We start from the raw sequence: 20,957 nt of genomic DNA, 5'->3' as shown, positions 1-20,957 counted from the left end.
ATAATCCCAAAATATTAATGGCTTATCTCATTATAGAGGAAATTTCATATTTTTACTTTATTCTTTGTACATTTTTAAATCTGATTTGAATGTTTTGAAATAATTTTATCTCATTTTATAAAAATGGCAGTAAAAATACCCCTTTTGGGGCAGGAACACTATGAGGTGCCAGGCAGCAGGAGCAGGGAATGAAAATATGGACAGAAAAGGGGTACGTCCATGGTTGTGGCATTGAAGATGTGGGAGCTGCAGCTCTGTGAAGACTCTGGTCCAAGTGCTCAACCACCTAACCCACAGCTTTTGTAAACCATGCCCTCATTCACCAATCCCAGAAGTCAGGTAGCACAGCCATTTTCTCTACTTTTACACAGGAAATAGATACAGATGTTCAGTCACTTGCCCAAGTTCATCCTGCCAAGAAAAGGCACACCAAGTCTGCGACCCAAACCTGACAACTCCAAGGTCCTTCCCATGACTCTGGGTCCTCAGCACGTAGGTCTCTGATCCCTGCCCGGCATCTCTCTTCCCCACCCCCTGCACATCCCATGTGACAGGACCACACAGAATCAAACCCTCTGTTTTCACCTCCAGGTTGGTCTCTTTTCATTACAAGAAACATCCTGCTCCATGAGTGTGCCCCTACTCGCAGAAGGAAAATGTAGTTTGAGATGTTGCTTTACTATTGGGTGAAACATTTTCTTTTTATAATCTGAGCACTTCAAGGATCAAAAGCAATGATTACTTACATGAGTTTTAGAAACATCACTCCTTTATTTTGTTAATGAACTGATTCTTGCTTTTTGCTTCAACACAGGTGGGTTGGAAAGTGAGAAGGCAATGCCTCCCCCACCGAGATACCTTTCTCCTGAAGGCATCAGACACATGAACTGGTATGTTTGGATTGACCTTGATACCAGTACCAGATCCAACACATAGAGGCTGTATGAGGGTGAGGGGGAGCCTGCAGTGTGCAGAAGTTAGAGATGCAAGTGCAATAATTAAGCATTTACATCTGCTGAGAGCTGGAGGTCTTATAGAAAATTCAGACATTGGTAGGGAGTGGGGAGTCCCATTCATAGGAACTGGTAGCAGGGGTAACTACATAAAAATCTTTCATCTATATAATTTGGCTGAGCCCTTGGTTCTATGGTTAATCCTTATAAAATGTAATTCAGATTCATCTCAGAACTGTCCAAAAGCTCCATACCACCTCTGAGGCAGCCCCAACACTAGAAGGGACCCATGCTGCTCACATGACCTGGCCCACCACCTCAGGGACCCTCTCTTCTACTGGCTCACTCTGCTCTGGCCTAGGGGCCTCCTTTCCATTTCCTGAGGAAGCCAGGCAAGACCCCACCTCCTTGTCTCTAGGACCTACAGGGCTCATTCCCTGATCTTCAGGTCTTTGCTCAAATTTCACCTTCTCAGTTGAGGCCCTCACTAACCAGCATATTTAAAATCACAAGCCACCTCCCAATCCAGCACTCCGTTTCATTCTGGGTCATTTTGTCTACAACATACATAACCATCCAAAATACTATATACCTTATTTGTTTATTGTCTGTAAAGATCCTCAGAAGGCAGATTTTTTGTCTAATCCAGTCACTGTTGGGTCTCTAGCACACACAAGAGACCCTGGCATATGAGAGGTGCTTAGCACATTTGTTTAATAGATGGACTGCTACTGCCACACAGACCTGTGGAAGAGAGATGGTGACAGCGACCGGGAGAGCTCCATCCTCCAGGTGACTGAACCCAGTGGCCTGCTCTCCTCCACTTGCCGCTGAGATAACTCTGTGCCCATTACAGATGTCCAGAGCCATCTGTGAAGACTGAAGCCTTAGCCAAGAGCCCCCAGGAGACATCTGGCGAGACTAAGAGTTCTTGCTGCTGCTTGTATGGTCAAATAGAATATGCACAATCACAGGCCTAACTCAAATGGACACTTAAGATCCAACTGGCCCCTTCCCAGCAGTCACAGCCTACTATACCAAACATTTTGTCAAACCACAAAGGGCAATGATCTCTCCCTTTAGAATTATGGAAGGAGACTTGGTTGGGGCAGCTCCAGGCCACTGTGAAAAGGCTACTCCTGGGGCCTGAGCCTCCAGAAGGGCCCCAAAGAACATGTTCCTGCTCTTTCCCAGCATCTCACTTCCCAGCAGGTAGGATGGGAGACACCGTGAGTTTTAAAATCCTCAAGATTCTCTGCCATTAGCTTCCAAAAAAGAGGCTGGGCCCTTTGTAAAGGTTTTCCTCAATTAAGAGTCCTCTAGCAGGTAGCTAGGAACCCCTCTCCCTCCAGTCAGACCCCAAGCTACTCTTTAATATGGTTCTTCATATGCCGAGCCAAATTTGAAGACCACCTGAAGGTCTTCCCACACTCTCTGCATTTGAAGGGCCTCTCTCGAGTATGAAATCTCTTGTGGCTAATGAGCTGTGAACTCTTGTTAAAAGTTTTCCCACATGTGCTACATTTGTGGCACTTTTTCTGGAGTCCAGTGAGCCTGGAGCTCTGGTCACAAGCTTCCTCACAGTCTTCAAGGGGCTTCTCCCCAATTGGTTTTAATTCCTGTAAACTCACCCCTGTGTCCTGGCATGAAGACAACCCAGTCAGGCTGCATCCGGACTGTGCCGCCCTGGCGTGTTTTCTCTGATGAACGCAGAGGGTATGCCTTCCGATGAAATCCTTCCCGCACCACTGACATTTAAAAGGTCTCTCTTTAGTGTGTATTCTCTGATGATTAACAAGGCGATAATTTCTATCATAAGATTTCCCACAAAGATTACATTTATAGCGCTTCTCTCCACTGTGTATTCCCTTGTGATCTAAAAGACTTCTTTTACGTGTGAAGGTTTTCCCACATTCTTGGCACCAAAATGGTTTTTCACCAGAGAGAATTTGTGGCTGCAGATTTTCAGTGCTCCCACTTTCGTGGCACTCATACCGTTTCTTGAAAGAGTGAATTCTCTGATGTCGAGAGAGATTTGAACTCCATCTGAAAGCTTTCCCACACTCCCTGCACTTATAAGGCTTCTCTCTGGTGTGAATTCTCTGATGGATGAGGAGAAACGAATGATTACGGAAGGCTCTGCCACATTGGCTACATTTGTAGTCTTCCTCCATGCCATGATGACTGCTCTGAGGAACTTGGAACATTCTGTCCTGACTAAAAGATGGCTCATCTTCAGGTTTTCTTTTAGTGACATGCTGCTTCTTATGAGCAATAAAGGCCGCCTGATGAGTAAACTCCTTTGTACAGTCACTACATCGGTATGGTTTCTCACCTGTGTGAGTTCTCTGATGATAAATAAGAGATTTCTTTTGAGTAAAACTTTTCCCACAAGGCTGACACAGAAAAGCATTCTCCACAGTGGGGGCAGTCTGGAGCTCACTGCAGTTGGAAGTCTGCCTGAAGTCTTCTCTACATTTGTCTTGATCATAGATTATTTCTTCCTGATGCATTCTCAGATGACGAGTAAAGTTTGATCTCCACCTAAAGGTTTTCCTACATTTGGTACATTTATAGGGTTTTTCTTCAGTGTGAATCCTTTGATGCTCAAGTACATATGATTTACAATGGAAGGATTTCCTACACTGGCTGCAGTCAAAGGGTTTCTCCCCATTTGGGTCTCTCAAATTATCATCAAAACCTGAGCCACAGATAAGAGCTTCCTCACACTGATTAGATTCAAGAAACTGCTGCTTAGCATGGGTTTCCTGGTGCAGACGGTAGGCAGACTTGCGCTGGAAAGCTTTGTCACATAAACTGCACTTATAAGGTTTCACTCCAGTGTGAATTTTCTCATGTCGCACACAGTTTGAGCTCCACCTGAAGGCTTTCCCACAAACCCTACATTTAAATGGTTTCTCTTGAGTATGAAGTCTCTGATGACATGCAAGATGGGAGCTATGACTGAAGGTCCTCCCACAGTCACTGCACTTATACGATGTCCCCACTGTGTGAAGATTCTGCCCATGCTGGGGATGAGAGCTAAGGCTGAAGTCTTTCCCACGCGCATCCTTTGTATTCCCTTTTAGTCCAGCATGAATTCGCTGATGTAGATTAAACCCACCAATCATGCGTCTGAGCCCTTTCCCATATTCCTTGTAGTCATAACGGTATGAATTCCCTCTTAAGTGCCTGCCACAGCCATGTTTAAGTGATCGCTTTCTTCTGGGAACTTTCAAATATGTAACATGATTTAGATTAAGACTACTACTTTTTCCTGATTCTTCAGACTCTTTTCCTGTCCTTTGACTGAAATGGGTCTCTTCTTTCTTAATTCTCACTTGCCCAGGGCTTCCACATTGCTCCTTTAACCTGCTCTTCTGTTCAAAAGAGTTTCTAAGCCCTGATCCCTTAGAAACACTTGTTGCACAGCACCCTGGTGGCATAGCTAAAGTTTTGTCTTCTTCCAAAGGTTCATGTTTTAAGATGAACTTCTTTGTTTTAATCTGGAGCTCACCTTCTGAGATAAAATAAAACACAAGAGAATGTACTCTCTTCCCATACTTGGAACTGCAAAAAGCACCAAGGGCCAAAAAAAAAAGTCACAAACTTGGGTGGTGAGACTTTTGCCTGACTGCCAGTACCTTTAAAAAACAGTCAGGGATAAGACAAAGCTGGGAAGAGTATTCCAGCTGACAGAAAAGGGATGAGGAAAAGCAAGATCAGCACAGCAGCTGGACAAAGGCAGAAATCACATCCCACTGAGAAATAAAAAGGGTTGAGGGGGAGTGTTCAATAGCAAGTGAGGAGAGGAATCATCGTACAAGAGCACAGCAGGAAGGCTGGGGTCTAAGGAGGGCCGCTGAAAGAGTGGGGGATCGAGTCCATCATGGGGAAAAGGGTCACACAGAGAGGAGGAGCAGGAGGAGGATGACAGCTCCTACAAGCAGGAAGAAGGAGCACAGGGGATTCAGCAGGAGCACAGCACACGGTTGAGGAGGAATGTGAATGAATGGAAAAGAAAGGAATGGTGAAGCTTCCAGGTGGGCAAGAACTGTTACTGAGTGAGCTTCTAGGGAAGAAGCAGGGCCAGAAACAAATGTCTGAAAGACCAATTTGGAGGGCAAAAGTCCAGGGTTCCCAACACCGCTAAGGATCTTCCATATAACAAACAATGGAGTAAGTTCCCTGTGATTTTCTTCGTGTAAAAGCCCTGAAGAGAAGAGCAGATGTGGGAGGAGCAGGATCTGGTAGGTTTTCTGGTACTCACCTGCAGGGGCAGCACCTGGATTCCCCTTAGGTTGAGCTCCCTGAACATTCAGGCCCCATGGCTCCCTTGCCTCCAACCAGGAAATCAGAGCAGGTTTGGTGAATGGCCCTACTGCAGAAGAGAAGGGGAGAGGATAGGTTGGAAGGTAGGTAAATCATACAGACCCACTAAGGCCTGAGATCCTGGTAGGGAGGAGGGAAATACCAGGGAGGCAGGTGGACAAAGGTATAGGGTAGGAGGTCCAGATACCATTTGTAAGAGCTTTGAGCAGAGACAAGAGGGGCTCAGAGAAGTCATAGCCAAAAATAACACTGGAATTTTCTGGAGGTGGGAACCACATGACAATCAGTTAAATAAGCCAACATGTTTTGGATGCCTAAAGGGTCTAGGAACTCAACACATGGCTTAATCTGCACAATAAGATGGCTTAAAGTGCACAATTACATGAGTTATTGTAAACAGGTACTATTATACCTGTTTTTCAAGATAGGTTGAATGATTTGGTTAGTACAGAACCATGATCTAATCTCAGGTCAGGCCCCTTTCTAGCTACCATAATGAAAACTAATAAGCAGAAATAAAGGTGGAAGCATGGGGGTATCAATGCCTTACCCAGAGAAGCCATGTTCCCATAATTCTCCAGCATCACATCCTTATACAGGTTTCTCTGAGCAGGGTCCAGCCATCCCCACTCATCCTGGGAGAAGGTCACCTCCACATCCTTGAAAGTCATAGCCTCCTGAAAAACACATCCTACACCTTGAGCCTATCCACAGCTCCCGGCTTTTAGGAAGGGGCAGGGAATGGGGCTGGTTCTGAACGAGTACAGGATGGATTTGGTAAGAGTGAAAGAGAAGACCAACACCTAACAGAAGAGCTCTGGGATGAAGGGGAATAATCTAGTCTCTGGATCTCACATCCAGAGATTCAGGATGAGGAGGAGGTGCAGCTACTCTATTAGGCAGCAACACTGGGAAGTCATGAAGGACCAAAAGTCATGCGGCTCACCTGAGGCTGGGCTGTCACCTGGTCTCCTGGGCACCCGTCTCTCTGGGAGAGGGCAAGTGCCCGTGCAGCAGTAAGATCTGAAGGAGAAGGAAGAGCAATGAGAGAGGACAGCCCAGCTCTTGGCGCTCTACTGAGAAGCCCACTTTTGCCCCCTGTGCCCACAGGCAGATATGGACTGTTGTTAAACACCCATTTCACATTACCCAGTGTCTGCTGGGAGTCAGGAGTAGGGGGTGCAATGGGTGGAGGACCTAGGCAGCTATGGGTCACAGAATGGGTAGAAAGGACATAGAGCTAAAGACCAGCAAAGAAAGCGATTCTCTTGAGGACAGCTTGTGAAAAGAGGGCACTACTGGAAATTTGTAAGTGTGGCACAAGGCTGGGGTTTAAGGGCCAGGCAGTGAGTACCGGATTGCCCAGCGAGGAAGTCACGCACTCCTATTTCATTGGGAGGCTCCAGGTGGTCCCCCAGAGCAGAGCTGCTCCTGAGATGTGAAGCAGCGGGCCATATCTGTGTGGCTTGCAGGGCTCCTGTACCCATCCAATGCACATCTGGGCTCTGGGCAGGGGCTGGATCCTGGTGAGAAAAAAATGTTGTGAGATGGGCCCCATGGGGAATCAGAAAGCAAATTCAGAGAAGAGGCCAAGTGGCCAATTTCTAAAGGGCAGAGGCCCAGGGAAGCACAAGCTAGGCCCTTTATCACCTATACAGGCAGAGGGGAAATGAGGAATCTCTTCACCCCTTATCCTCCCTGGCCTCTAATGTAGGCCTTGGGGAAGATAGTGTTCCTGGAGATGAGTCCTCTGGGAAGGCAGGAAGGGTTGCCTGCTAAAAGGTCCTCGGTTTAGGGTCCAGTTCTCAGCTGTTCAGGTGCCAAGGGAATGAGAAGACTTCACCTGCATTCCTCAACAATGAGGGTTCAGAGGCCAATCTCACCCAGACAAGCTGGCTCATTGGCAGGCAGAGTTCACTTTGCACCACACACTTGTTCACACTTACCCTCCATGGCTTTCCATCAAGGTCTCCCTGCAGCTCTTCCAACAGGGCCACAGCTTCCCCACTGCTCTCAGGGTGATGCAGCTGCACCCAGGTCCGGAGCTCCCCAGGTAGGATGCTTAAGAACTGTTCCAGCACCAGCAGCTCCAGGATCTGAGCCTTGGAGAGAACATCAGGCCTCAGCCACCAGCGGCAGAGCTCCCGGAGACGGCTCAGGGTCTCTAGGGGCCCAGAAGATTCATAGTAGCGAAGCTGTCTGAAAAGCTGGCGGAACAGCTCCTGGCCAGGACGGTTGAGTGTCTGTGGCCTGGCAGCCTGCACTGAAGTATAGCCTTCATCATCTTCTTCTTTCTTTACCATCTGAAGAAGATGTCCTCGCTCCCTTGAAGCCTGGGCCTGAGCTGGACGGACAGCATCCCACCTGCCTGGAGGCATCATGCCTATTCAGGATCTACCCAGTTGAATGTGACAAAGTCTTACGCAGGCTGTCGCTGCTGGGAAGTCAGGAGTATCTTTTCAGCACTGTAGTGGACAATGCCACTTTCTGGGACATCGGATGTCACTGGCAAGAGACTGAAATAACCAATATTACTGTTCAGGAGAGATGTGAAAATGGTGGTACAGCCAAATCCTGTAATTTGCAATTATCTATGGATGCATGAATATTTGCACAGTGGTGTCTGCCAGTATCAAGGAAAGCAGGGCTAGATTGTCATATATTCAGGTAAACTAAGAAAATATTCCAGAATACAGTAAAACGTACAGGGTTTATATGCTAAAAACTACAAATGGCTAGTGGAAGATATCAAAAAAGATCTAAATAAATGGATAGACCTACCATATTCACATATTGGTGGATTCGAGATAGTAAAGATGTTAATTCTCCCCAAATAGACACACAGGTTTGATGCTATTCCTATCAAAATCTCAGCAAGATTTTTTGCAGATATAGACAAGATTATTCTAAAGTTTATGTGGAAAGGCAAAGAAATTACAATAGCCTAAACAACTTTGAAAAATAAGAATATGGGGAATCAGTCTGTTCAAGACTTATAGCTACAGAAGTCAAGACTCTGTGGTATTGGTGGAGAAAGACAGACATGAAAAACCTGAAATAGACCAACACAAATGCAACAACTGATATAATATCAAATGTGCTTTTACTAATAGTAAATATTTGAAAATATCTCAAGTATTCAAAAACAAAACAAATGCTAACTGGGAATCCCCTAAATGATTTTGTGATCCACCAAAGGGTTAAGAACTATAATTTGTAAGCTAGTAATCCAGCTTTCTACTAAGCTCTATTTCTTTTTATAAGAAATTCATTTTAAATTAAAATTCATCATAATTAGAGGCTAACGGGTCTCCACTTTCAGGAGACAGCAGAGCTAAAGTGAAGAGAGTAGAGAACATGCGGGCAGGGCTGGGCTCAAATTCAGCTTCTGAATTATGAACTATATGACCTGGACACACCATTTTAACCTCTTGAAATCTCTGTGGCCTCACTGTATAAAATGGGGGGTGGTTGTGAGGATTAAAAAAAAAACTACCTAGGGAACATTTCAGCCTCTCAAAGAATGTTTGTTTCTTCACACCTGGGGAAGAAGCCTGTGCAAAGGAGTCCACCCCTGCAGGTTTGCCCAAGTGATTTTTGGTGTAAAAAACAATTCAAAAGAGGAAGGATAGTCTTCTCAATAATTGCTACTGAAGCAACTGGACATCCACAGGCAAAATGATGAAACTTGACTTCAACTTTATATCTTATACTAAAATCAATTCAAAATGAATCATGGACTTAAATATAAAACTATACAACTTTCATAAAAAAATGCACAGAAGAAAATCTTCAGGATCTAGGGCCAAAGAACTCTTAAAATCGATACTGAAAATAAGATCCATAAAAGGAAAAACCAGTAAACTAGACCTCATCAAAATCAAAAACTTCTGCTCTGGAAAGACCCCTGCTGAGAGAATAAGAAAACAAGCTACAGACTAGAAGAAAATATTTACCAACCACAGATCTCACAAAGAACTAGTATCTAATTATATTAAAAAAACTCTCAAAACTCAACAGTAGGACAAAAGCAAATAATCTTATAAGAAAAATGGGCAAAAGACATAAAGATACATTTCACCAAAGAGGACATACAGATAAATAAACACATGAAAAGATACTCAACATGATTAGCCATCAGGGAAATACAAATTAAAACCACAATTAGTTATCACTACACACCTATCAGAATAGCTAAAATAAAAAAGTGACCCCACTAAATGCTGTTGAGGATGCAGAGAAACTATATCACTTATACATTACTAGCGGGAATGCAAAATGGCAAAGTTACTCTGGAAAACAATCTGACAGTTTCTTCCTTTCTCAAGTCATTTTTAAAAGACTAGCTGTGGAGCCTGTCTTTGTCGGTCCCTCCCTGCTTCTGACCCACAGATAAGGGAGGAGACACGATGAGATATGGAAGATCTCAAAGGACCAGCCAGGGGACTCGAGGCTTAACAGCGCAAGAGTGGTGCTGAGAGGGCACCCTTCATATTTATTGAGCAAATAAATGCTAACATTAGAATTCTGTGTGGGGGACTTAATACACAATCATTAACTAACTCTAAACTTAATCCTCGGCAGTCTCCAGTCTCCTGGGGTGTGACGTCTTACATGGTATTGAAACAACAGCAAGGGCAATTAGGTCACAGAAACTGTTCTGGTCTTGTTTGTTCTGTTCTTGATCATGTATTAGAAATTACAGGAAAAATAATGAAGTCATATATGATTATACATTTGATTTCTATACTTGATTTCTATATTAATCCCACATTTCCCCCTTATTTTTTTAATAAAATGTTTAAGTAGTAGGTAGGCATAATAAAGATTACAGTTTGTAATAGAAAGGTTTTTAACACAGTTTATCTTTTCATAAAAGATCACCTATCTTTTAAATCTCGTGATGTAAAATAAAGATGGAAAGTAGAGTTGAGTGCAGTAGGAAGGCAAGTGTAGGCAGTCAGGTCCATGCCTATAGACTAGGTATTGATCTGAGCTAGACAAGGGCGACTAAACAGCCATGGGTGCAGGAGATTTCTCTCAAAGCTGGGGGTGGGGGGTGAGGTTCTAAGCCTCACCTCTGTTGGCCCCCATTTTCTCACCTGATGGCCCCTCTGCAACTGACTGTGCCTGCCTTAGGTTGTTCCTCCCTTGAGGAATCTTACCCATCTCCGGCTAACCAGCCATCTTCCAGGGCTATACAGAGAGGTGTAAAGTTGGTAAGTGAGAAGCAATATTCTTTGAAAAGGTTTGCTTTTTACTTCTTTGCAGATTTATGCCCCGTGGCTTCTATGCCCAGCACTTGTCTTGAGGTATCTTTACCAGCTAGAAGGATTATGATACACAGTAATTTTAAGTATGAGGCACAAATTCTAGTAAGGAATTTAGGAAGGAAAAAGAAAAGCTATAAAAGTAGCAAAGGAAGAAAATATGAGATTATTTCTTTGACATAACTTCTTGTAGAGTAATGTAACCATGTATAGGTTTTAACAAACTAATAATTAAATTATGTACACACATTAACAGAACAGGAATACAGATACACAACAAAAGCAGAACTACAATTACCGACCATATCCAATGAAACCAAGAAAACCAGTTAGATGACCCAGGCATTTGTGAAAACTTATTAATAATGTAATGAATATTGTCTAATTGATTTTGAATAGTTTGAGAAAAATCAGGCAAACTAAAACAACACATTCCTGGAAACTGTTCACATCCTGTAAGTTCTTTTAACATCAGATAGTCTATAGTAACACGATACTGGAGTACTGCAATTTGCACTTCCCCCAATCCTCGATTGAGTTCAGATAATATGGAAGCAGTGAAATTTGTCTTACTATATGCACAAGCTAACTTAGATATTTCATTTTGCATTCAACCGACAAGTCCAGGAACTGGCAGGACGAATGCAGCTGCAAATGCAACAGATGTGGGATCTAAAAGTTTCAAGTTGTCATCACAATCAGACAGCAGAGCTCAGAGAAGTCTTTTATGACTATTTCTGGGATAATCTTTTAGAGTAGGAAGGATGCATCCCACGCCACATTTACTTTGATAATGTGAAGATAGGGCTTAGGGTGTGGACTTGTACCAGCTGCCCTGCCGCTAAGGTGGGCTGGGTTGTTGTCTGTTCATTAGGGCTGTTTACAGTGAAGTCACAGGTTATGCTGAGATACCCTTTATTTGCAGAGCACTCAAACATTCCAGGCCAAGTTGCTTCTGGCCCTTTGAGCTTTAACTGATCTGACTCTAGAGCTTAACATTACTCACATTAGACAAAGCCAAGCATTTTTCCTTGAAAGATTTAACAGATAACATCAACTTAAATGACTTTAGGTAAACTTAGGCAGCTGATAACCATAAGGACGTGTCTGTTTTTAGTTCAACTTAAATTAGCATTAATGTTTCATATCTTCTATCAAAATTTTATGAAAGTTTTAGAATGCCCAATTTTTACAAGCGCTTGTCTTTAAATCAATTGTTATTAATACCATCCATAGGTAGGAAAACACATTTCATGTACACACTTAGACACACAAACATACAGATTGAGACATAATGACTACAGTTAGCAAGGGTTTTCATAAGAGAACATATACACAGACAAACTAATAAAAAGATTTCAGTTACTAATATTCAGTTGCCTTCTTTCTTTTTAGCTTATTTGACTAAAAGTATTTCAGTTTTCAAGAATACACTCTAAGGGCAAGCAGTTTACATACCTGGGTTAAGATTTAGATGACCCTAGACTAACAGGGCAGATGAAGGCTCTGTACTGATAGGAACTGTGTGTGTCTAGGGGACTGGGAATGAAATGCAAGTACAATTCTAGCACCAGTTATTTAAAATCAGGCTGTATTGCAGAAGATAAATTTCTTCCATTTCAGGGAGTCAAGTTCAAAAACTCCCGAATTTTTGAAGATAATGATGAACCCAATAAGTAGAATAGATTTTCACTAAAAAAAATTTAGAAAACTAGTTCCATATTATAGTCTACAGAAGTTTTGACCATTTCCCTTCTTTACATCAAAAGATATTTAGCTGGGGGAGAGGGAGCTCAAGATGGTGGCATGAGTAGGGTGGAAGAAATCTCCTAAAACCATATATATTTTTGAAAATACAACAAATACATCTACTCCTAAGAGACCAGAAGATAGAGTACAACAGCCAGGCTACATCTGTGAGAACCTAGCATCTCCGAACACGGTAAAATACAAAGCTGTGACCCAGAGGGACCCGAGCACTTCCCCCACCCTAGCTCACCAGTGGGAGGAGAAGAATCAGAGTGGGAAGGGAGTGGAAGCACAGGACTGCTAAATAAGCCCAAGCAATCTGCACCAGGAGCAAACACACACACATCACATGGTGTACTGGATATCAGAGAAACAGAAATGTAAAATCTGAGACAGACTGAGAGCGGGTCCCCACAGCCAGCTACCCTGGGACAAAAGAAAAGCAGGCATTTTTTAAAAGTCTTAAAAGGAAATGGCACAATAGCTGGACAAAATTGTCCCAGCACACTCAGCCCAGCAAGCTGGGAATCTTGAGGAACTTCAGGCACCCTAACCCCCTGGGGGGTAAAACAGTCCCAAAGCCCCTCATTCATGATAAGCAGCCTGCCATTCATCACTTGGGGCCAGTGCTGCAGGCAAACTGGCTGACCTGCTGTAGCGGCGGAGCAGCCAGAAAGCAGCCCTGCCAACAGCAACCACACAGAGTCATCTCCCAGCACACAGCTAACTGGGACAAACAAAGGAAGCCAGAGTAAGGTCCAGAAGGCAGGAAGGGGCACTGTTCTCACAGGATAACACACCCAACGGGGCTATAACACCCCGCAGCGCGCTACACTATCTCGAGGGCCAAAACACCAACAGCAAGTCAGGGGATTACCCCAGAGACTGCTCCTGGTGCGCTTGGTAACCAGCACAGGCAGCAGAGGAGGGCAAGGTGACCAAGAAAAAGGAAGGGACTTTGTTCTCGCAGCTGACACACACGCCATCTGCCTGCGACCACTTATATCGCCATGAAAAGGGAGAAGAATCTGGTCCAGCCAAAAATGACTAAGACAACCCCACAGAGAGGGTCTGATGAGATCGACATAACTTAACTTCCTGAAAAAGAAAACAAAATAAAAGTTATAACAATGCTGATGGAACTGCAGAGAAATATGCAAGAGCTAAGGGATGAAGTCCGGTGGGAGGTAACAGAAATGAAACAATCAATACAAGGACTTAAGAACAGACTGGATGAGGAGCAAGAGACTGTTAATGGAATAGAAATCAGAGAACAGGAATACAGAGAAGCTGAGGCAGAGACAGATAAAAGGACCTCTAGGAATGAAATAATATTAAGAGAACTGTGCGACCAATCCAAATGGAACAATATTTGCATAATAGGGGTACCAGAAGAAGAAGAGAAAAAGGGATAGAAAGTGTATTTTAATAAATGATCGCTGAAAACTTCCCCAAGCTGGAGAAGGAAATAGTCTCTCAGACCATGGAAGCCCACAGATCTCCCAACATAAGGAACCCAAGGAAGACAACACCAAGACGTATAATAATTAAAAAGGCAAAGATCACAGGCAAGTACAGAATATTAAAGGCAGCCAGAGAGAGAAAAAAGATGACCTACAAAGGAAAACCCATCAGGCTATCATCAGACTTCTCAACAGAAACCTTACAAGCCAGAAGAGAATGGCATGGTATATTTACTACAATGAAAGAGAAGGGCCTACAACCAAGAAAACTGTATCCAGTGATATTATCATTTAAATTTGGAGGGATTATACAATTTTCAGACAAGCAAATATGAGGGAATTTGCCTCCCACAAACCACCTCTACAGAATATTTTAAAGGGACAGCTCTAGATGGAAGCACTCCTGAGGCCAAATAGATGTCAGCACAGAAAATAAAATCACAGAAAAGAAAGCAGAAAAAACAAATACTAACTAAAGGCAAAAAAATAAAATCAACGATCCACAAAAGCAGTCAAATGAAACACAAAAGAGTACAGAATAAAACACCTACCATATAAAGAATGTGGAGGAAGAATAAGAAGGGAGAAAAATAAACAATCATCTGACTGTGTTTACAATACCTTAATAAGAGAGTTAAGTTAGACAGATAGTAAAGAAGCTACCCTTGAACCTTTGGTAACCATGAATCCAAAGCCTGCAATGGCAATAAGTACATATCTACTGATAATCACCCTAAATGCAAATGGACTAAGAGCACCAACCAAAAGACACAGAGTAAAAGAATGGATAAAAAAGCAAGATGCATCTATATGCTGCTTACAAGACTCACCTCAAACACAAAGATATAAACAGACTAAAACTGAAGGGATGGAAAAAAATATGTCATGAAAACAAAAGGAAGAAAAAAGCAGGTGTTGCAGGACTTGTATCACATAAAACAGAATTCAAAACAAAGAAAGAACAAGAGATAAAGGACATTACCTAATGATAAAGGGGTCAGTCCAACAAGAGGATATAACCATTATAAATATATATGTACCCAATACAGGAGCACCAACATATGTGAAACAAATACTAACAGAATTAAAGGAGGAAATAGAATGCAATGCATTCATTTTAGGAGACTTCAACACACAACTCACTCCAAAGGACAGATCCACCCAACAGAAAATAAGTAAGGATACAGAGGCACTGAACAACACACTAGAACAGATGGACTTAACAGATATCTACAGAACTCTACACCCAAAAGCAGCAGGATACACATTCTTCTCAGGTGCACATGGAACATTTTCCAGAATAGATCACATGCTAGGCCACAAAAAGAGCCTCAGTAAATTCAAAAAGACTGAAATCCTACCAACCAACTTCTCAGACCACAAAGTATAAAACTAGAAATAAATTATAAAAAGAAACAAAAAGGCTCACAAACACATAGAGGCTTAACAACATACTCCTAATCAATGGATCAATGAACAAATTAAAACAGAGACCAAGCAACATATAGAGACAAATGACAACAGCACAAAGACCCCAACTTCTGTGGGACACAGCAAAGGCCATTCTAAGAGAAAAGTATATAGCAATCCAAGCATATTTAAAGAAGGAAAAACAATCCCAAATGAATAGTCTAAAGTCACAATTATTGAAACTAGAAAAAGAAGAACAAATGAGGCTCAAGGTCAGCAGAAGGAGGGACATAATAAAGATCAAAGAATAAAATAATAGAAAAAATCAACAAAACCAAGAACTGGTTCTTTGAGAAAATAAACAAAATAGATAAACCCCTAGCCAGACTAAGAGAAAAAGAGAACCTACACACATAAACAGAATCAGAAATGAGAAAGGAAAAATCATGACGGACCCCACAGAAATACAAAAAATTATTAGAGAATACTACAAAAATCTATATGCTTACAAGCTGCAAAACCTAGAAGAAATGGACAACTTCCTAGAAAAATACACAATTCCAAGACTGACCAAGGAAGAAAAAGAAAATCTAAACAGACCAATTACAGGCAATGAAATTCAATAAGTAATCAAAAACTACCCAAGAACAAAATTCCCGGGGCAGAGGGATTCACCACTAAATTTTATCAGACATACAGAGAAGACATAATACCCATTCTCCTTAAAGTTTTCTAACAGGGGGAAGAGGCGGGAATAATTCCAAACCCATTCTATGAAGCCAGTATTACTCTAACACCAAAACCAGGCAAAGACACCACAAGAAAAGAAACTTACAGACCAATATCCCTGATGAACATAAATGTAAAATTACTCAACAAAATATTAGCAAACGGAATCCAAAAATACATCAAGAGGATCATACACCATGATCAAGTGGGATTCATCCCAGGGATACCAGGATGTTACAACTATCAAAAACCCATCAACATCACTCACCACATCAACAAAAAGGAGGACAAAAACCACATGATCATTTCACAGATGCTAAAAAAGCATTCGACAAAATTCAACATCCATTCATGATAAAAACTCTCAACAAAATGGGTATAGAGGGCAAGTACCTCAACATAATAAAGGCCATATATGACAAACCCACAGCCAGCATCATACTTAACAGAGAGAACGTGAAAGCTTTTCACCTTAGATCAGGAACAAGACAGGGATGCCCACTCTCCCCACTGTTATTCAACATAGTAATGGAGGTCCTAGCCACAGCAATCAGACAAAACAAAGAAATACAAGGCATCCAGATTGGTAATGAAGAAGTTAAACTGTTACTATTTGCAGATGACATGATATTGTACATAAAAAACCCTAAAGACTCCACTCAAAAACTACTAGAATATCTGAATTCAGCAAAGTTGCAGGATACAAAATTAAAACAAAAAAATCTGTTGCTTTCCTATACACTAACGATGAACTAGCAGAAAATCAGGAAAACAATTCATTCACAGTTGCATAAAAAGAATAAAAAATAGCTAGGAATAAACCTAACCAAGACCCTGAAAACTACAAGACAGTCTTAAGAGAAATTAAAGAGGACTTAAGAGAAATTAAAGAGAAAATAAATGGAAATTGATACCATGCTCTTGGGTAGGAAGAATTAATATTGTCAAAATAGCCATCCTGCCTAAAGCAATCTACAGATTCAATGCAATCCATATTAAAATACCAACAGCATTCTTCAATGAACTTGAACAAATAGTTCTAAAACTCACATAGAACTGGAAAAGACCCCGAATAGCCAAAGCAATGCTGAGAAGAATAAAGCAGGGGTGATGTTGCTTCCCAACTTCAAGCTCTACTACAAAGCCACAGTTTGGTGCTGGCACAAGAACAGACCAATAGACCAGTGAAACAGAATAGAGAGTCCAGATATTAACCCAAACATATGTGGTCAATTAATACACAATTAAGGAGCCATGGATATACAATAGGGAAATGACAGCCTCTTCAATAGCTGGTGTTGGCAAAACTGGATAGCTACATGTAAGAGAATGAAACTGGATCATTGTCTAACCCCATACACAAAAGTAAATTCAAAATGGATCAACGACCTGAATGTAAGTCATGAAACATAAAACTCTTAGAAAAAAACAAAGGCAAAAATCACTTGGACATAAACATGAGCAACTTCTTCATGAACATATCTCCCCGGGCAAGGGAAACAAAAGCAAAAATGAACAAGTGGGACTGTATCAAGCTGAAAACCTTTTGCACAGCAAAGTTAGAACAAAAAGACATCCTACAGTATAGAAGAATATATTAATAAATGACATATCCTATAAAGGGTTGACATCCAAAATATATAAAAAGCTCATGAACCTCAACAAACAAAAAGCAATTAAGGCAATTAAAAAATGGGCAGATGACCTGAACAACACTTCTCCAAAGAAGAAATTCAAATGGCCAACAGGCACATAAAAAGATGCTCCACATTGCTAATCATCAGGGAAATGCAAATTAAAACCATAATATCACCTCACACCAGTAAGGATCACCACCATCCAAAAAACAAACAACAACAAATGTTGGCAAGGTTGTGGAGAAAGGGGAACCCTCCTACACTGCTGGTGAGAATGTAAATTAGTTCAATCATTGTGGAAAGCAGTATGGAGGTTCCTCAAAAAACTAAAAATAGAAATACCATTTGACCCAGAAATTCCACTTCTAGGAATTTACCCTAAGAATGCAGCAGCCCAATTTGAAAAAGACATATCCCCCCTATGTTTATCGCAGCACTATTTACAACAGCCAAGAAATGGAAGCAACCTAAGTGTCCATCAGTTGACAAATGGATAAAGAAGATGTGACACATATACACAATGGAATACTTTCACCCATAATAAGAAAACAAATCCTACCATTTGCAACAACATGGATGGAGCAAGAGGGTATTATGCTCAGGGTAATAAGCCAGGCAGAAAAAGACAAGTAGCAAGTGATTTCACTCATATGTGGAGTGTAAGAACAAAGCAAAAACTGAAGGAACAAAACAGCAGCAGACTCACAGAACCCAAGAATGGACTAGCAGTTACCAATGGGAAAGGGACTGGGGAGGATGGGTGGGAAGGGAGGGATAAGGGGGTAAATGGGCATTATGATTAGCAGACATAATGTAGGTGGCGGGGCAGGGGGAGGGCTGTACAACACAGAGAATACAAGTAGAGATTCTATAGCATCTTACTATGCTGATGGACAGTGACAGTAATGGGGTATGTGGTGGGGACTTGATGATCGGGGGTGTGTAGTAACAATAATGCTGTTATTTTAGATTAATGATACAAAAAATAAAATACAATAAAATGTTTATCTGCATAATGTTATTATATTATATACTTCTCTCAGTGGTCAAACCTCTCTAATTCGAGACTATATTGAGGCCAGGCTTGTAAGCAGAAAATAAGGCACTTTTTGTCAGGGTCTGGGGATCAAATTTCTCCCAGTTCTTCAACACACATGCCAGAGGCCTGTCTGCCTTTAACCTTGAAGAGGAAGCTCCCATCTGGAAGAGAGAGACAGGTGTGTAACACCTGATCAGCCTGTGTGAGTGTCCCCTTGCCTTAGAGCATGGGTGACAGCAGTCAATCACCTCTTTTGCCAGGCCAACTGGATTTAACCGCTCCTTACCAGCGTGGCCTGCACTTTGTCTTGATTTCCCTCTTGCCTTCCCACTAAGCAAGAGTCACCTCAGAGCTCTGGAGTCAATGGGCCCTTACCAGTGTGCTCCTACTTTACGCCTTTTGGGAGTTTTCCTAGCTTTGTCTGCACGAGCTTCAGTCATTCCTTGAGAGCCCGCTGCCTGTCTGATAAGTGCAGGGAATGTGTGACCTCTGGCTGCCAGAGCCTTGGTCAGCGTCACAAACATGTTTTGCTTCCCTGAGGCTGCAGGGAAGGAAATGCCATAGCCCCAGGATGACTGCCAGGAAAGGAGACCAACAGAATAGAGCCATTTACATGTTGGTGTCAGGTTTCAGCGTGACTACTTCCCAGACATCATTTACATTACACAGGAGAAAGTGGCTAGGACTGCTTTGAATGGGGAGCAGGGGAACTCTTCCAATGCCATAGATAAAATTCAGAGACTGCCACAGACATTTATTGGGGGCAGGGTCTGTACTCTTAAAAACCAGTTTCTCCTACTGCCTGGGAATTATCCTGCTAGTGACCCACTGTAAAAAATTTGATCTGTGAGACAAGAGGTTAGGTGTCATCTGCAACTCTCACATAGGCAGCAGCCTAGCTGGAGGTTCACTCAGTGCCACTGGATGGATCAGCTGGAGCCGAGATCTCAGGACCACTGTCTACTAGTCCGGTCTGCCCTCAGAGTCTGCAGATCAGGATAGGAAAGTAGCAAATCGGCTCAGCCACTCCCTGACATTCCTGTGCATCCGGAGGTGGGAGATCAAGGAACGACAGACACTGGAAAACCTTTCACCTAAGACTTAAGACTGGTGGCGGATGCTAATAGTCATTTAAGTGGCTAACAGGTACCCAGACACATTTTTATGAGATAAAAAGTGCAGAATTTAGTCAGGAATAAGAGCGAAGTGTGGATCTCCTACCTTGTGGTGATGAGCAATGGGTTCCGTGAAATTGATGAAGAGAGGAAGTTAGAAGAGGGTGGCCTGAAGAAGCAGGCTGGAGGTCAAAGACAGAGAGATGCTCCTCACGGATACACAGTCGGGCTATCGGGGTCTGATTCCAGACACGCGGGCCTTTGAGGAGTCACTGAAGTGTAGCCTCAGCCTAGACTCTCGCAGTTGCCCACAGCTTTCCTCAGTCCCTCGCATCCAAGGAGATGCCTCTGAAGAGGAATCCTGGCCTCCACTCAGGTGACTTTCCCAGCTCCCAAGGGAGACAGGGGATCCACTGAGGGAGACACAGGGGAACCTGTCCCTCTAGACTTTGAGATCGGCAGCCGGGCCAGTACCATTTAAGTGGCTGATGAACACCCAATGTTGTGTGCTACAGATGGCTTCCTTCTATAAGGACAGTGAAAGAAAAGACAGGGTTGGATGCCAATACTCACCTCCGAAGTTATCCCAGACAAGCCCCCAAAAATGATGCTGGGTTCTTGTTTGCAGAGTTGAAGAATGAATTTAGCAAACACCCAAGGTAGGAGCAGCTTTTATTTAGAGAGAAAGTGAGGGGACAGAGCTCCTGGCTCATGTCAGGAGGCGACAAGAGAGCCCTGTGCACATAATTTGACAAATTGTAAGGCTATTTAACATTCCTTGAGGAAATACTTCCTATTGGAATCTTTCTGAAGGAGCTTGTAAATTTAAGGAGGGTACAGTAAAAGTGAAATTTTCCCTATCTGCCAAAGCTAAAGGAATTGTAAAAAAAAAACAATCTTTAAGATCAATGATAACCATGTCCCAGTCTTTCAGAATCATAGCTGGAGAAGGCAGGCCTTCTTGGAAAGGACCCATAGGTTTAAGGACTACATTAATTTGTCTTAAGTCATGTAAGAGTCTCCATTTTCTGGACTTCTTTTTTATAACAAATACAGGGGAATTCCACGGGCTTGTGGAAAATTCTAATCTATCTAATTGAAGCTGTTCTGGAACTAATGTGTGTAAGACTGCCAGTTTTTCTTTACTGGGAGGCCATTGGTCCACCCAAACAGGTCCAGGGATAATGTTTCCCTGTCTGTGAGCCTATTTGAAATTCTTAATACATTAGTCCAATCAGCTTGTCTGAGGGTTCCTGTGGT

The 20,957-nt window shown here is 42.4% G+C and overlaps 1 protein-coding gene across 17 annotated transcripts in view; it reads right to left on the bottom strand.

Annotated features, from left to right (window-relative positions):
• Nucleotides 1-1,535: 1,535 nt before the first annotated feature.
• Nucleotides 1,536-20,957, bottom strand: part of ZNF445 (zinc finger protein 445) — a 53,859-nt gene continuing 34,437 nt past the window's right edge. For 9 of the 17 annotated variants that reach the window (XM_073232440.1, XM_073232439.1, XM_073232445.1 and 6 more), the window contains 7 exons: nt 19,804-20,223; nt 7,232-7,801; nt 6,640-6,808; nt 6,232-6,308; nt 5,836-5,962; nt 5,224-5,334; nt 1,536-4,473 (listed from right to left, as the gene is read on the bottom strand). In XM_073232440.1, coding sequence (XP_073088541.1) covers nt 2,318-4,473; nt 5,224-5,334; nt 5,836-5,962; nt 6,232-6,308; nt 6,640-6,808; nt 7,232-7,666 — 3,075 coding nt within the window. In that variant the 5' untranslated portion in view covers nt 7,667-7,801; nt 19,804-20,223 and the 3' untranslated portion in view covers nt 1,536-2,317. The remainder of the gene's footprint in view (nt 4,474-5,223; nt 5,335-5,835; nt 5,963-6,231; nt 6,309-6,639; nt 6,809-7,231; nt 7,802-19,803; nt 20,224-20,957) is intronic. The other 8 variants (XM_073232441.1, XM_073232442.1, XM_036996248.2 and 5 more) reach the window with 1 other exon arrangement.

Source organism: Manis javanica, chromosome 3 (genome assembly GCF_040802235.1).
Source record: "Manis javanica isolate MJ-LG chromosome 3, MJ_LKY, whole genome shotgun sequence".
Lineage (NCBI taxonomy): Eukaryota > Metazoa > Chordata > Mammalia > Pholidota > Manidae > Manis > Manis javanica.
This window is presented reverse-complemented; position numbering and strand designations above follow the sequence as displayed.